At 34.6% G+C, this 16,668-nt stretch overlaps 1 protein-coding gene across 1 annotated transcript in view; it reads right to left on the bottom strand.

Moving 5' to 3' along the window:
- The window catches only part of LOC146131867 (electroneutral sodium bicarbonate exchanger 1-like), a 65,197-nt gene that overhangs the window by 4,225 nt on the left and 44,304 nt on the right, over positions 1 to 16,668 (bottom strand). Inside the window, exons 13-27 of the mRNA XM_083396476.1 lie at positions 12,108 to 12,282; positions 11,371 to 11,504; positions 10,405 to 10,478; positions 9,202 to 9,302; positions 8,485 to 8,555; positions 7,991 to 8,109; positions 7,095 to 7,201; positions 6,392 to 6,544; positions 5,582 to 5,695; positions 4,183 to 4,344; positions 3,416 to 3,728; positions 2,777 to 2,961; positions 1,725 to 1,880; positions 1,226 to 1,311; positions 303 to 410 (exon numbers count right to left, since the gene is read on the bottom strand). Of these exons, the coding sequence (XP_083252602.1) occupies positions 303 to 410; positions 1,226 to 1,311; positions 1,725 to 1,880; positions 2,777 to 2,961; positions 3,416 to 3,728; positions 4,183 to 4,344; positions 5,582 to 5,695; positions 6,392 to 6,544; positions 7,095 to 7,201; positions 7,991 to 8,109; positions 8,485 to 8,555; positions 9,202 to 9,302; positions 10,405 to 10,478; positions 11,371 to 11,504; positions 12,108 to 12,282 (2,058 nt within the window). The remainder of the gene's footprint in view (positions 1 to 302; positions 411 to 1,225; positions 1,312 to 1,724; positions 1,881 to 2,776; positions 2,962 to 3,415; positions 3,729 to 4,182; positions 4,345 to 5,581; positions 5,696 to 6,391; positions 6,545 to 7,094; positions 7,202 to 7,990; positions 8,110 to 8,484; positions 8,556 to 9,201; positions 9,303 to 10,404; positions 10,479 to 11,370; positions 11,505 to 12,107; positions 12,283 to 16,668) is intronic.

The raw sequence follows: 16,668 nt of genomic DNA, 5'->3' as shown, positions 1-16,668 counted from the left end.
TTTAGCATAAAGAAGTTTAGTTACATCTGGTTATTAACCTACTACGTTTTGATAAATTTACCCTTCAATGCAGAAATCGATATGTTAAACCGGAAATTGTCGCTGAAATGTCTAAATTGATGTGGTACCGTATCGGCACTAATACCGACCTAGTATCGGACGAATACCGATACTTCCACTAATCGTCGTTTATCAGTTCCGATCCGAAATTATCGAACAAATTCAAATTTGGGACATTTTTTTTAACTTTTATCCACTTTCGCAAATATATTGAAACAACGTTTTTTTTTTTTAAATTCTACCTTTTTCTGCAGTCTGCTCCGTTTCCGATCTCGTTGGAGGCGAGTGTTTTCCATATTGCGGTCTGAGCCATCTCCTTACTAATGTTGATGCTGCCAGGGTCGGCAGGGCTGTGCAAGGAGGGATTATTAAACATGCTGCTGCTACAAGGCATAGTGTATTAAAATGAAAATCTTCCAGCACTTTTGTTTTATCCAGTTTTTCGGATACCTATCCTGGATGCGTTCATCAGGAAATGCAACAACACCACGCAAAACAAAACGACATAAAAAACAAATTTATCTCCTTTTGTGAGTGACGTTTTATTTTGGATGATGTTAAGCGTCAGTTGTTATATTACCTGTTAAAGGAGGGATTAATAAATATGCTGTTCTACAAGTTTACTAAGAGAAGCTCTGCTTATTTATTTTATACAATGTTTCGGATACCTGAAGGCGTTCTGCATATGTTTCCGAAACGTTGGATTTAAATAAGTGCCGAAAGAGCTTTGTTTTGTAAGTTAAGTCTAAGTTCATAAATCGGGATATCTACATTAGTAAAGGAAAATATAATAAGCGGGGTGTCAACATTTGTAAGGACAGTTTAGGGATAGCTTGTTTGTTTTTCAACATACTAAATAAAACTTTAGCATATATAACTTTGATTGTATGGATCAGTAGATAAGGCTGTGATAATTCTCAAATAAGTTAAAATAAAATATAAAATGTTTTGTTTTATTAATAATTATTATAATCGATCCAGCAGAACTTACATTTTACACCGTTTAGTGTCTCTAAAATGCCAAATTAGCGACAAATAAAGCTATTTTGTCATCGAAATGTACTTTAAATGCCAGACACATTGATGCAGGTGTTTTGTTTGGTTAGATTTTATTGTTTTAAAAGCGGATTAAATATCTTTAAACTTGCTAAGGCTGAAGACGTACTTGTATTTTATCTCGGAAACTGGGATCTTGAGAACTTTTCCGTCTTGAAGGGGAACGTTTACAGTTCCTGTACCTGCCATCGCAATCTGCGAGTAAAAACACACGAGTTATCTCCATGTCAATTGAAAGGCGGTGAAAAGCAGGAAAACATTAAAGTAAAAAAAAAACTATCTTAACTTTAAATTCGCAAAACTTGCTAAAATGACACAGTAAAAGAAAAGCAGAAAAATGACCAACTAATAGCTAAAAAACACCATCAAAATAAAAATCGGTAAAAAAAAGAAACTTTCCCCCTTTCCTAATAAAATTCCGGGGAGATTAAAAAAACAAACATTAAAAATTATAACCAATTATTGGTTTGGATTAATTTCGCAGATCACAAGGAACCTCGTAGACAATACACATACAATTATTAGCTTGGATAAAGTTTGTATAACAACCTTTTCCCCACTACATAGAATTTCGAACCGAAACAACGCTACTATGACGTCACACGCACCTCTTCATTCCGCTTGGCATCATCTTCCTTCTTCTTTTTCGCGTCTTCTTTCTTCTTCTTGGTTGACTCAGGCATAATGTCGTCTAACCACTTCAGTTCGTATTGAGTAAATATACCGAGGTCGAAGAGCTTGCGCACGCCCACTAGCGCCGCAACCTGTGGAGTTAAAAAACATATTTAGAGTGTTTTATTTGGTGTTGGAAGTTTTGTGAAAATATAGGTGGAAAACTTGCGGCGGTGCGGTTTGTGGACCATTTTTTTTTTCTTTAAAGTAACAATGGATTTTATTTATTTTATGGTGTTAGTTTGCATTGTGACAGGAAACTGCATATCGAAACAACTTAAAAAAAACCTGGTTTAAAGTCATCAATAATCTGGCGCCTAACTAACTTATGGTTGCGAGCTGCCACATTTAAAAAACTTAAAGTACGGAATTGCTTAACGTTGAATATGTTTAAAATAAAAGTATAAATGCCATGGTCAACAAAAATAGTTTCTTAATTGTTTAACGACACTCCTGTAAATAAAATAAATTTTAACACAATTCAAACACTTCTTTTTTAGAAACATAGTTTTTTTTCAAAGACTGTTCAATAGGCGAATCAAAGATTTTAAGAATCAACGATTTAAAGACTTTGTTGCAACTCTGTAACTCCATTTTCCTATTCACTAAAATACGGTAGATTTTTAATTAAAAAAGATACAGTCTCTTATGCAAAAATCGAAATAAATAAGTTAGTTCTGACTCAAGCATAGGTTTGCCGAAATGTTAAGCATTAAAATCGACAACCGCCATTAAACCAAAAAATAAAATACACACAATAAATTATGTGTGGAAAGACAACTTCAGTAACCTTGTCCCAAAAGTAAACAACAAAGAAATACTGAAAGACCTTTTAATACGCAAATCAATCAAAGACTTTCAAAGATTCAAATACTTGGTGACAACCCTTTTAAACTCCATTTTCCTATTCACTAAATTACAGTCGCTTTAGAAATGAAAACCAACAAAAACGACAATCTAGCCGGTAAAAACACAAAGAACCACCCACCATCATTGGGAAGATGATAGATACGGGTGAGGTCGACTTGATAACCCACAAGATGACCAGTCCTAGCGCTTGGAAGGCGGTGAAAAGGTAAACCTTGGGGAGTCGAACATGGCGGAGGTAGATGAAGTCAGGTTGATGCTTTGGAGGCATCATGAAAAGCTTGAGACGGTCGAAGAACTGGACTCCTGGAATTAAAAAGAGTGTTAGCTGAAACAAGGCTTGAAATAATGGTTTTCGGCTGTAAAATCGATCTTGTTTGTCGGGTTTGACCTTGGTAAACGGAATGTTTAGTGTAAGATATTTTCTTTTTTTAATCAAAAAATGAATTGAAAAACAAGTCTATCTGTAGGCAGGAATGGCATTAAAATTTAAGCTATTTTACAATTTTTTATTACACAAGTCATTCCGAAAAAACCCCATGATCCTAGACTTCGTATTATCTTCGATTTCATAGTTATAGTCGGTATGTTGGTGGAAATTTATAAAAATTAAATTAAATTTAAGCAATTTACACACTTTTTCATCCAGTTTAAAAATTAGTAGGCGGAATATGCTAAAAAACCCAAAACCAAAGAAACCGATATGCTAGATATTCTTTAACAGTAAAAATCAGTTATTCCATTTCACCGACACACCCACCTTTCAGCGAGGAAACGCCCATATAAAGGAAGACTCCGTAAAGCACTGGCATCGGGATATAAGCAAGAGCTGGGGTAAGAAAGACCGACAAACCGATCATCAGGAAAATCATGAGCCCGGTGACCCTCTGTTCCCTGACCCCCAGGAATTTGGGGGCTTCCCCTGGGGCCGATGTCTCTGTTTCCATCTTTAGGGAGTTAACGTGGGTGATGCTGAGCACAGTGGCGGCCACGAACCAAGGTAGACCCATGATTGAACAAAGCATGAGCATAACGGCCACTACAAGCAGGTCAAGGTGGTAGCCGCAGCCTTTCTGCATTAAGAAATGTAAATATTTTAACAATTTTTTGTTGCTTTTCCAAAAATAAGATTTTCTTATTTTTGGAAATTTTTAACTAGTAAAAATCTGTTTTTTTACGGATTTTTAAAACTAATTATATTTATTTTGTTGCCCTGAATTAACGCTTTTTTTCGTTTTTTTCCGATCCACGAATATTTCGAAAAGGTTTTTTTTTTTAATAAAATACTTTTTAGTAATGTGCGAATAAAATGTCAACTTTTTTATTCCAAAATTAGATACTTCAATTTTTTTGTTTTAATGAAAACCCAATTAGAATAACAAGATCTTTTTTAAAAACGATATTTTTTCAAACACATTTGCAAATGTTGAAAAATATTAGTAATAATCAGTTTTGTTCTGAAGTTCGAAGGTGAAAAATTTATTTCTAAGTCTGTTTTGTATTTTTATACTAGGAGTTCAAACGAACCTTCAGTTTATTTTCCTTCCTGTTTACGATGACGGCGGTGATCTGCTGGTCCATAAAGATCAGTATTGTGGCGAGAAGGGCGGGTGCTATAGCGGCAATGGCAGTCCACCATTCGTTCTTACCAAAGGGGTCGATCATCCATGTACGGTCGTCACGGGTCGGCTGAAATCAGAAGTTGGAAATTAGAACCAGTCTAGGTCAGGGTTTTTAAACTGTGGTCCATGAACCCCTTGGGGGTCCGTAAACCAGTTTTAGGGGATCTATGAAGGGTAATTGACATGTTAGTCTATATTTCAAAAGTAATCAATTTGTCATAGAAAACAGTTTATTAAAAAATAAAACGGAGTATTTAGACTCCATTCAAGATTTATGAAGTCTATTTGTATTGCGACGTCAATTTATGACGTCATTTTTGATTTTTTTGACCCAAAAATTTTAGGGGTCCTCGGTAAAAAAAAGTTCAAGAACTCCTGGTCTAGGTGTTTACCAGGGCTGATATATAAAACACTAAACCAATGGCTCTGGCTCCAGCTTCAAAAGTCATTGGAAGTAAAAGTTGTCGAAATTATGCTAAAAGTACAAGTTGGTAATTAAAACTAGCTTTGGAGCATAATGGTTGGAGTTTGTAGTAAGACGTAATAAGAATATCAAAGCCCATACAGTAGGTGTCGTTTTAAATGTTTAAAATAACTCTTTATTTATTTTTAACAAAATAAGCTTCGTTTTAACTAAGGCTTGGGGGCAACAACAGCAAAATATCATTGGCTCTAGCTCCAGAGTTATTAAACAGCCCGTAGCGGTATTTATGTTGCTTCAGCACATAGTAAATCCAAGTTGAACAACGAAATAATTATTATATAAGGGACAAAATTGCGAACAAAAATCCCTTTTTCAGAGGCTAAGCTTTAAACTGAGTGTCAATTGGGGGTATTTTTTTACAGTAAATAAAGTAGGCGCCCAAACCAATTCAAGCTAACGTCTGCTAAATAAATTGTTTAAAACATAAAATAATTTAAAAAATGGGTTACTTCAAGAGAAACTCGTTCTGCTAAGCATGCAGTCGAGCTTTAAAAAATAGTAGCCTAAGTGCCATCTAGGGGTATCGAAATCCGTCTGTTTTTTAAGTATGTCCAGACAAAATGTAATAAGAATATCAAAACCCATACAGAAGTAGGTATCATTTTGGACGTTTTCGAATAACTCTTTATTCATTTTCAACATGATGTTCAAAATGATACCTACTTCTGTATGGGCTTTGATATTCTTATTACGCCTTACTACAACCTCCAACCATTATGCTCCAGACAAAATATTACTTAAAAAATGCAAATTTTACAAAATGAAGTTTTAGTTTAATACAGCAGTAATAATTGAAAGCCTGCTTAAAATTGGTGCTCACCCTGAATGTTTGAGGCACAACGAGCTTGGAAGTGTCAGCTTTCATCAAAATATCGAAGAGGACCATTAGACCGATGGCGATCGTCACGGCAAAGTCGCTGATGATTCCACGAACCTGAAAGAAATGAAGAAATATAGGGGTCATTTAAAATTATATATATCACACATGGGTATAACAATATTCTGATGTTTTTATTGGCAAATATTTATATAAGAAAAAGAAGTAAAATCTGTGTCTACATTTCGAAAAACATTTAACCTTCAAAGCCCGTAATTTTAGACTTTCACATCAATTCCTTTTTTAACTTTTTTAAACGACCTTGGAGGTAAAATTCGGATAATCCAGTAAACGGATTTGCAAAAAGAGTAGGCTGGGCCAGCAACGTTCAAATGCTGCTGCTTTAAACGATTTAAACTAACGTCAAAATATCTAGGTTATTTAAACTAGATATCATACATATGGATAACAGTTCTTCTGATGGCTTATTGGCAAAAATGGGAACACAACATAAGTACCAAAGCCTTAAAATGGCTGAAAATTTAAAAACAATGTACTTTTTAAAGTAACTCCTAAAGAGCCAGATTTCAACATTAAAATATCTCGTCTCTTGGGACTTTAATACACCTCTTTTTAATCCTAAAAATAGACGGTATAACCGTATTAACACTGGTGTTGGGCTCAAATCTAACTCAAACAATGTTTTTCAAAGGCTACTTGAGTATCATGGTACTGACAAACTAAGCAACCTCATAGCTGGCTAAATCAGTATAATGTAATTTAACAATGGCGAAATATGACATCACAAAGCACCTTTGTGGGAAAGTACCGCGATGTCTTGACTCCCTTGAGGAACCAGGAAACGCTGAAGGTCCCAAAAAAGAGAATGATGGAAATGTAGACGGCGTCTGGAGTGTAGGTGCAAGATTCACCCACCAGACTTCCACAGAACTCGCTCAAACAACCCTGTAATTAACAAGCGATAAATTAGGTCTAGGGGAAAAGTACATAGCACCGAAGACTGTGGCTTTGATATTTTATTGAAATTACTAAGAAACCCAGTGTGTTGAGTTCTAGATAAAATGTGTTTTTAAAGTAATTTATCGTTAAAAAAAACAACGACATAAGCGATGCAACGACACAAGCGATAAATAAAGTTAAACATTGGGTTTATTATTTATATTTTTTTGATTTCTATATTATACTATATTATAGGAATTAAACCAAAAGTTTTGTAAGTTATGGCTTTCATATTTTTATTATAATTACTATAAAATTCCGTGTGTTGAATTCTAAATAAAATATATTTTAACAAAAATGTAATTTCACAAAAAGTTATTCTTTAACGTTAATGTCATTACTCATTACCATTTTTGTTAATCATCATTTTTTTAAAACTCATGCCATCATCCTGTTTTTAAGAACAATATATAGGCTTTAAATTAGGTTTTGCTACATATGTTTCTGGTCTCACGCAAAACTGTTTTAGCAACATTAAATTCAAACTTAAACTTACAGTTTTGGTGAGGTTGTTCCAAGTAATGTCGGCCACAGTTGACACGTTGTTGTAATCTCCGTCGTAAGCGCAAATGTAAGACTCATTGTCGGTCCGGAACAACAAGCCTAAAAGCAACAGGTTTTAAGTAATATAGGGCGAAATAAACTTTAAGGAATAATGTCAGGGGCATAACTTTTTATGTAACATCACAAAGCTATAGTCAATTGTTCAAACGGCCAAATTAATTGGTTATATAGCGAAATAAAAGGAAACACTGGTTTTATGACCTTTTTTAAATGCCATGCCGACCCTGGGCCACGCGAACCAAAAATCGTTTTTTGAAGTCCGCAAAAAAATTAAAAAAATATAAATTAAAGCCTTAGAAAATGAAAAATACATAATATACAATTATTACACATATGTGTTTAATAAGTGTGATCTAGCTCCTTCTGAAGCTGCTTTTATCATTAGTACACTGAAAATCAATCGCAGTCTGACCTGTCGACCAAGCAAGGCAGGCTAGAAAAACAACTAGCCTGTGGTGAGGTTCGAACTTACGGACTCGGGTCATTTCATGACCGTCTACACAGGCAAAAAGGGGTCCCGGTATGCCCGAGGTCGTGAGTGCGAACCTTACTGCAGGCTAGTTGTTTTGTGAGCCAGGCTGGTTTGCATCGATAGATTCGGTGAGTCTGTAATGGCTTTCGGTGTTCTAAGCCAGCGCTTCTTAAACTTTTTTAGTTTTGTTCACCCTTAGCATCTATCTCACGATTTCATTCACCCTTGATATGGCAAAATTAACTTGTCTATATATAACATCACAAAATGACTTGGGGTGAAACATTCACCTGTTTAAGAAACACTGTTCTAAGTCAAGGAAAAGGGCTATTTTATGTTTTCAGAACACAACCCACCATCGTAATGTGCGATATGTGATGAATCCGCTTGTTCCTTCGAAGCTGTTAGCATTTCTTGCAGAGTCATGTTCGTCGTGAAATTGTGCGACGTTACGTTAGGCGGCACACAGTCGCAACTGCGAGGACGTGAAAAGGTGCGGCGTTAAATTGTGCGTTAAAACATTGATATAAGTTAACGGGTTTTACAGGAAACGGCTAAATATTTTTAGATGTTCGATCGCGGATTATTCAAAATACCAGTTTCTGTATTTATTATATTTTGAAACACATTTACTTACATAATACAACATTTTAAATACTTTTATACTATTTTAAACATCAATGTTTTTTTAGTGATTTTTATTATACAACTAATGCTAAAAGAATTTTTATTTTATGGAAGTGTAACATAATAACGAAAATTTTAATAAATGCTTTTTTCACAATTTTTGGGTTTAAAATAGATAAAGTATGGATGAAAGAATATGTTTGACAAATAACATGGTGCTTACCCGTAGAATGTAATCTGGTCTGGGTCCCATCCGTACCATATCTTAAGCTTATCGCCTTCGTGAATTAGTTTCTAAAAAACGACAAAATCCCGTTGACGATATTTTCAAATAAACTTGGTAGGACGTACAGTAAAAATATCAAAGCTCATACAGATGTAGTCATATTCAACACATAAAAACTTGGTAATCGTTTTGAACCAGACTAGGGAAACGTCACTCCGGCCCGTCAAGCAATTTAAAAAGGCCGGTGGCATGTTTTCTATAAAACCATGTCTTACAGTAAAACAAGCCTGTATGTTTTTTTAATCATATTTACTGTATTTCACAGCCCGGCCCTCCAGAATATTTAGTGCCTCAATGTGGTCCCCTTTTATTATGTGTGGCCGTTCTAAAATTGCACAAGTTTTGAGGGTAAAAAAACGACCACTTCGACCAAATAAATTTAAGATGGGATTTGGTTTATCCATAATGCACGAAAAAAATCGGTTAAACAATTCAATTTTATATTTTAATTACTTTTATTTTTAGTTTGACCAGATGAAGCACGGTTTTGCGATTGCTTGTCGAGATTTTAACACTATTTGTAGTTATATAGTGCCACCTGACTACCCTGTTGAAAATAGACGAAAACGGCCATTTACAAAAGTTATTTTTACACAAATCGTTAAGAGCCCTAAAATCACAGTTCAAATGCTGAAAAGGTCTCGTTTTTCTTGCCTTGAAAGCTTCGTAAATGAAGATAAAGCTGATAAGGGCCGAGAAAGATTCCTCCGTGTACCGTGTGATGTAAGACACCAGGCTACTGGCATCCAATGCAACTAGACGGATAAAAATAGTATTTAAATTTAGCTTTAATCAAGGGTCATCAATTTTTTTTATAATATGCCGGACAACTGTGAAGCCTGGCCATCGCGGGCCGAATAACTGTTGGGATTTATAAAGGCTTACCGGGTACGGCTTTGTGTCTAACTTAATTAGCTCAGTTAAGGTTATACGAAGGAAATAGAAATGCCACAAAAAATAACTGTATTGTGCTTAATAAATTGTTGTTAGTTTAAAATGTTTATAATTTTTTTGTTTTAAGTTGCATTCTACTTCATTTCACCAAGGAAATATGCCGCGGGTCGGATTAATTAACCCGACTCTGGCCAGCGGACCGTCATTTGATGACCCCTGGTCGAAATTAGTGAATTTCAACCGGTGTTCTGTGGAAGATCAGGTGTTTTGCAAATTTTTTTAATTTGACTAATGTTCAGCAGAATAACGGCCGAAAATCACTGGTATAACACAATGGACGTTAGGTATTTCGATGCATTGTTAGAATTTTGTTTAGTTTTTCTGCACAATTATTGTAATGCATAAAGTGTTCCGTGACCCCAAAACGTTGAAAAAACACTTTTCTGAAAGACTTTAACCATAAATTGGTATTGTATGAATACACACCCTTGTACAATAAAATTAACTTTATGAATTTGTTTTGCCATTTTTCTATGTATTGCAAATCAATAATTTTTAATTAACTAGGAATTTCAGTTCAAAAAAATTATGATTGGTTTTGTGGGCAATTAGTAGAATATTCAAGATTTGTGTAAACTTGACAATATAAGCTGGAACACTTTAAAAAAGTAAGAATCTTTCGCGGAAAATAAAATGCAAAAGAAAGATTCCTGTCTTCGCATAACTGTTTATTTATTAAAACAGATAAAACATAAAATCATTTCTTAAAATCTTTCAGAAATATATATTACGCCTATAAGTGAAAATCATTCGAATTAAGAAACTGACGATGCCTTATAGGCGTAATATATATTTCTGAAAGATTTTAAGAAATGATTTTATGTTTTATCTGTTTTAATAAATAAACAGTCTTAAGATCTTGACAATATAAGTTTGAATTTCAATGAGTCAGTAAATACTTACCGAGCAAAATGCAGATAGCCCCAGTCCACAAACCAACCCAAAAGCGGAAGGAAATGTAGTCGATTTCAACCGATCTGGAAAGTAAGAGAATCGTTTGTTAGTTGTGCTTTGCTATCAGCTATACTGGTAAAAAAAAAATTGTACAAAAATACCCCGTGCACCAAAATTTAGAAGAGTTATACGAGATGTTAAAAAATTTACCAAGGCAATTAAAAAAAATTAGAAATGTCTTATAGTTTATTACATTGCAAAAAAAAAAAAAAAAAAAAAATTAGTTAAAAAAAATTTTTCGTCCGACAAATATTTTATCATAAGTGCCAACGTACTCTTGCTGCTAGGAATGGCAACAATTATTAACGTTGTTTGTCCTACAGAGATTTCTATTAACGTTTCGATGACCTATTCAGATAATATTCATCAGGGCTATGAACTTGCAAATTATCACAATACAGTATTTTTCCCTGTTAAAGATTACCTGAGTAGGTCGTCAAAACGTTAATAGAAATCTTTGTCGGACAAATAACTTTAAAAATTGATTCCATGCCTGGTAGCAAGAGTATATTCAGATTATCTTAAGACTGTATTTATTAAAACAGATAAAACATAAAATCATTTCTTAAAATCTAAGAAAAGAAAAGATTTTAAGAAAATGTTTTAAGAAATGATTTTATGTTTTATCTGTTTTAATAAATAAACAGTCTTAAGATCTTTGGATACGAAGACAAGAATCTTTCTTTTACATTTTATTGTCCGCGGGAGATCCTTACTTTCTTAAGTGTTTCAGCTTATATTCAGATTAGTTTCAATTAAAAAAATATTCATTTTCAAAAATACCCGATAAGCATTATCCAAGTAAACGTATGTAAACAACGAAATGTCAATTTAATCGAATCTTATGGCTTTATTATTTTGTTAAAATTACCAAAAGCAAGATGTGTATTACAGTATTATATTCTGAAGACTCACGTGCATATCTCGAACATTATCTTCTCAAACACCAGTATAGGTCCTGTGCTGCCGATAATAGTTAGGGGTTGTCCCGCCATTAGATGGAAAGCACATCCAGACATCGCAGCACCAAAGATCGACTCCATCGTACCCTGGGTTAGAAACAGGGGGTTAGAGGGGTGTATTGACCCCTCTGAGCGGTCAAACATGGAGTTTTTGACGCTTGATAAACATAAGTGAGTTAAAAGCGATATTTTTCTGACCTGGGTAAACATGGGTGGGTTAAAGGGGGTTGATTGTTTATACACAGAAATGTGGGTTAATAGGGTCGATAACTTGAGCATACTATTGAGTAACTGCTTCATAATTGCAACTTAAGTTGAGTGTTTGGTAAAAAAAAATAAAAAAAGTGTTTAGGAGTCACATCCAGTTTATTTGTTGATAAATTTACATTTCAAGGTGAAAATCGACGCATTGGATCGTAAAGCTTCGCTGAAATTCCTATCTTGATTTGGTAGCGGATCGGCAGTTCGGCACCCATATCGCCACTTGGCATAAAGTATCGGTTCCGATCCGATATTATATTATCGGAACGTCCTAACTAAAAAATCCACTAAAATAAAATTCAAATTTCAATTTCGTATTGGAACAGCACCCATAACGGCCTAGTATCGGACGAGTACCGATACTGCCTATTGTCATTAGCTTATCGGCTCCGATCCGATATTATCGGACGCGATGAACTCGATACTTACGATATAGTTGTGCGTGGCATCGCCCAGCAACCCGCCAAAGGTGACGATCGGGGTAAGGACGGCGAAGTAGAGGAATATGAAGGAAGCAACGCATTGGATGCTCAAGGCGTCTGTAAAGTCGCTCACGAAGTAACGGGCTTTCCGCTTGATGTCCTTACAGAGCCCGCCGAAGATCCTGGGAAAAATTAAATTTTTTATTTATTTCTATCTCTATCGAGGCAATTCAAGTGTCAGTGTAAAAAAAAACGACAAATATTGTTTAATTTTAGACAAGAACTCTAATACAGTATTTTTTTTACTGAAGGTCTACTTAAAATGAAATTCGATTTAAAATTTGGGTCATTACTCATTACTTATTTTGACAAGTATCTCCTAAGCATTCTCAAAGTGGAAAAACTCTTATTAGAGTGGAAAAAAACAAATTATCGTTGTCGGGTTTAAAATATGGGGATGGCATTTTTTTAATTTGGAAACACAATTATAAAAATCGTTTTTTCGAGGAAAAGTCAAAACCACCAAAATATTGTTTTTGCGAATTTTTTTGGCGTGTTTAAAACAAAAGTATCTGTTTTTTTTGTAAATTGCGTTTTTTAACAATCGATATTTCAGTATTTCCACACTTACAGATAACAATTAGCCTACTGTTGTAATTTAAAATAGAAATACATAGTGATTGAGGAAATGTTTTTCCAAAAAAATAACTAAAAACAATAGCAATGGGCAGTATGGCATAAAAAGTGGCCGTCAGATATCAAAAAACGGTTGCGATTCCAAATACAGAAAAAAAACGGATTATTTATGAACGAAACCAAATGAAGACCCCGAATGTATTAGTGCGTGACTTTATGCAACTAATGTTAATTTAATTTGGGCTAGAGATCACAAATCAATTCACAAACACAGTTCGTTGATGGCGATTCAAAAGAACTACATGCGATAAATCACGTTTCCAACTTGCTTGTGCTCTGTTGGTGCAGGTGTGTGAATAAAGCGGGGTATTTGGTAACTGTGGTGAAAAATGCAATTTTTGCGCCGACGTGACTGATTTGGTCTGTTCAATGTACTTCATTTGAAGTAAAAGTTTTACTGTCGCTATTCGCAGGATGTAAAAATGCTATTTCGGTCAGATTACAAGCTTTTCAACGCTTAAAAAGACTCTTTTAAAAGGTTTGGCTTTTACGGTTGGCTCATCAAACGTTTGGCAAACACAAATCACGTGCTAACGTGACGTTTTACGCATATGTTAATGTATTGTGTTGCTATTGGATCACATACAACGTTAAAATTTCATCACTCTGGCTATTTTAAAAGGGTTTAGAGATTGTCAAACAAACTACAAACAACTTTTAACCCGGAGCGTCACGTTTCATTTTATCCCAAGCGCTGCAGACCGCAAGAGAGCTAAAACCAGCCGCAGAATTTGCAAAGGCATTGGTAGTAAAGTTATTTTCAAACGGTTAGGAAACGTTTCGCTGAATTTTCTAGCCATGAGTCACTTTCTGAGTAACATAATAAGTTTGGCCGTTTTTTTGATTTGATGAATCATATGTATTGAAATTTAAACTGACATGACCTTTTACACTTGTTCTATTAACTGCATGTTGATTTACATAAACCCTTAGGTAATCCTATGTATGACGTTTGAGAAATTAGGTCTGTTACATTTTTGTTTCATTTTCTGCATTTTAACGTATTTTTATTGTCAAGTTTACTGTTTTCCTGGAAATAAAAAGACAAAAACTTTACTGAGGTAATTTTTGCAACTAAAATTCAGCACGAAGCGTCTAAAATAAAAAAAATAAAAATATAAATTGCTTTTGTAAAACTTTTTTACCAGGTACAGAAGTAATTCTTGAAAACGTAGAAAGATGTGTCTATGTTACCATGCAATGTAACTATCTTTCTGAACCCACTTTTTAACAAGACAAAAATAAGATTACCACCTTCAATTTCTAAAACAATACTTTGCGCAAACAACTAACTTATAAAAGCGAAACACAAAATTATAAAAGAGATAGGGTTAATAAATGAACATGAACATTCACTTAAATCCTAGTGTTTGGTGTCTTTTTCCATAGTGATTAAATCCGCATGGAATGCCATAAAATTAACTGCGTGGTCGTCAATGCTGTTGACTTCGAAAGCAGCTTATTCGGGCCACGCGTCATAAGCTTTATAATGCAGCAGCAACGACAAAAATGCAGCACCAAGGTTTTGCAAATCGCTCACTTAATTGTCCATGGGCCGCTATACATGTTTATGAAAAACATTGAACGCCATTCCAAGATTTTCGAGCATAATGGTTGGAGGTTGTATTTAGAAGTACAATAAATATCAATGAGTAGGTAGCATTTTGTGATTGTTTCAAATAAATCGTGAGATAATGGTTGGTGGTTGCAGTAAGACGTGGTAAGAATATTAAAGCCTATTTAAAACGTTCAAAATACTACTTCTGTATGGGCTTTGATATTCTTACGACATTTCAAGACTTTTCAAAGAATATTTGTAAGTTTTAACGAAAGACCTACAAACTCGAAAACAAAATGGTGCCATGGTGAAATCAATTAAAAAACAACATTTTAAAAATAGGATATTTCAACGAATTTTCAATACACATCAATTAAAATAAATTTAAAACTTTTAAAGATTTAAAGACTTTGTGTGAAACTCTGTATGTGAGTGCTGTTGTTGTACTTGGCATGCTAACGACTATAGAAAAAAACGTCGACTCAGCATTCGCGTTTTTTACAGTTGATTTGTGACACAGACATCGTAAAGTGATCACAACCTTCGCTATTTAACGAGAGAAGCAGAGCTTTTGACGGACACAAGAATTTTTTATGTTGTTTTGGGGGGAGGGGGTGGTTTTATGTGATAGGGTTGTCGTCTGGCGGTTGGAGTTTACTGCGCACTGAAGGTTATTTATTGATAATGACTGTAATAAGTCCCCACACACAAATACTTGGAATTACTAGAAATTCATCATGTAAAGTATATGGCGAGGACAACATTTGATTGCAGTATGCAAACATACGTTTTAAATGTGTGTTTTAGGCATTGGTAATGGGTATGTTGTTTTTTGTTTTCTAGGGCGTAATCCTCACAACGTACACGCATTGTGTTCAATTTGTGTGTATTTAAAAGGATATATTTAGCGTTATTATAATAACAAACTGATTGGAAATATTTGATGCAAGATTCAAAACTGTAAGGGTAGTTTTGTAAAATGACCAACGAGTGAAAAAAAAGACAGAAAATTTTAATTTGTTCTTTGACAAATATCTAAATTGAGGCGAATTAAAAGCGCAAGCTTAAACAAATATAATATAACATTTCATTTTGACGGCAAAAACCCTAGCTTAAACGGTAGATATTACTGAAGGTCTACTTAAAATGACAATGTACACTTAAAATTTCCTAAATCATCATCACCTATTTTCAAAAGTATCTCCTAACTATTAAGCGTGCCATTAATAAAAAAATAACAAGACCATTGACCCCAAGACGGGCCCGTACGCAGTATCCAAAATAAACATATAGACACACATAGACATAGACAAACGGTAGACATCGCTGAAGATCTACTTAAAACGACAATTTAGATCAAATATTTCCCAAATTTCCAATACCTTAGTTGACAAGTATTCCCTAATCACTCTAAGAGTGTTCAAATTTCAAACCATAATAAGAATATCAATCCTGAAACAACCCGTACGCATCATTCAAACACACGCACACGCACACGCACACACACACACACACACACACACACACACACACACACACACAAACACAAACACAGACTGGTCAAATTTCAATTGTGGTCGGCGTTTTACGAGCAATATCTGACGGCAGCGTCTAGCGATTTTCCGACAAGCGACAAGATTTACTGGCGAGGGTAACGCCCCCCGGACACGCCCCCACAAGGCGATCTCTCAAAACCACGGGTTCGTCACAGCGCTCTGCGGTTTCTGCGGTCTGCAAACATTAATTGGGCCAAAACGCTGTGGGTTGTCCCAAAATGGAGTAAGAAGTTTATGTTTTAATGGTTTGTAATTGAAAATTGGGTCTGGCACATGCGCAGTGCGCGCCATGGCTATACAATGATGTTGATAATTGAAGTGTGAGATGTGGTAAGAATATCAAAGCCCATATAAAATAGGTATATCATGATATCAGAAACCTTAAAAATGCAACCTACTTCTGTATGGCCTTTGAGATTCTTTCTACTTTTAACTAAAACTTCCGACAATCAAGCTTCGAAGTGTGAAATCTTTTCGCTTTTAGAAAAAAAAATGCGAGGAAATGATTTCGGGATTTAAATCCAATCAAAAACTTTACACATCTTCAGTCGATCAAAAATTTCTTTAAGCGTTTAAACAGAAATTTTAAACCTATTTCTGAATCAGATACCAGCTGTCCTCATGGAAAGTATTTAAACGAAGATGTCCGTTCTTAACTTTATGAGCATAAAGGTTAGAAGTTGTAGTCAATGCAAAGTGAATATGTAAAAAAGAAGATATCTCCTCGCCCTAATGCACGTTAATGACGACAATGACTT

This window comes from Ascidiella aspersa, chromosome 9, assembly GCF_963924565.1.
Source record: "Ascidiella aspersa chromosome 9, kaAscAspe10.2, whole genome shotgun sequence".
NCBI classification, from domain to species: domain Eukaryota; kingdom Metazoa; phylum Chordata; class Ascidiacea; order Phlebobranchia; family Ascidiidae; genus Ascidiella; species Ascidiella aspersa.
This window is presented reverse-complemented; position numbering and strand designations above follow the sequence as displayed.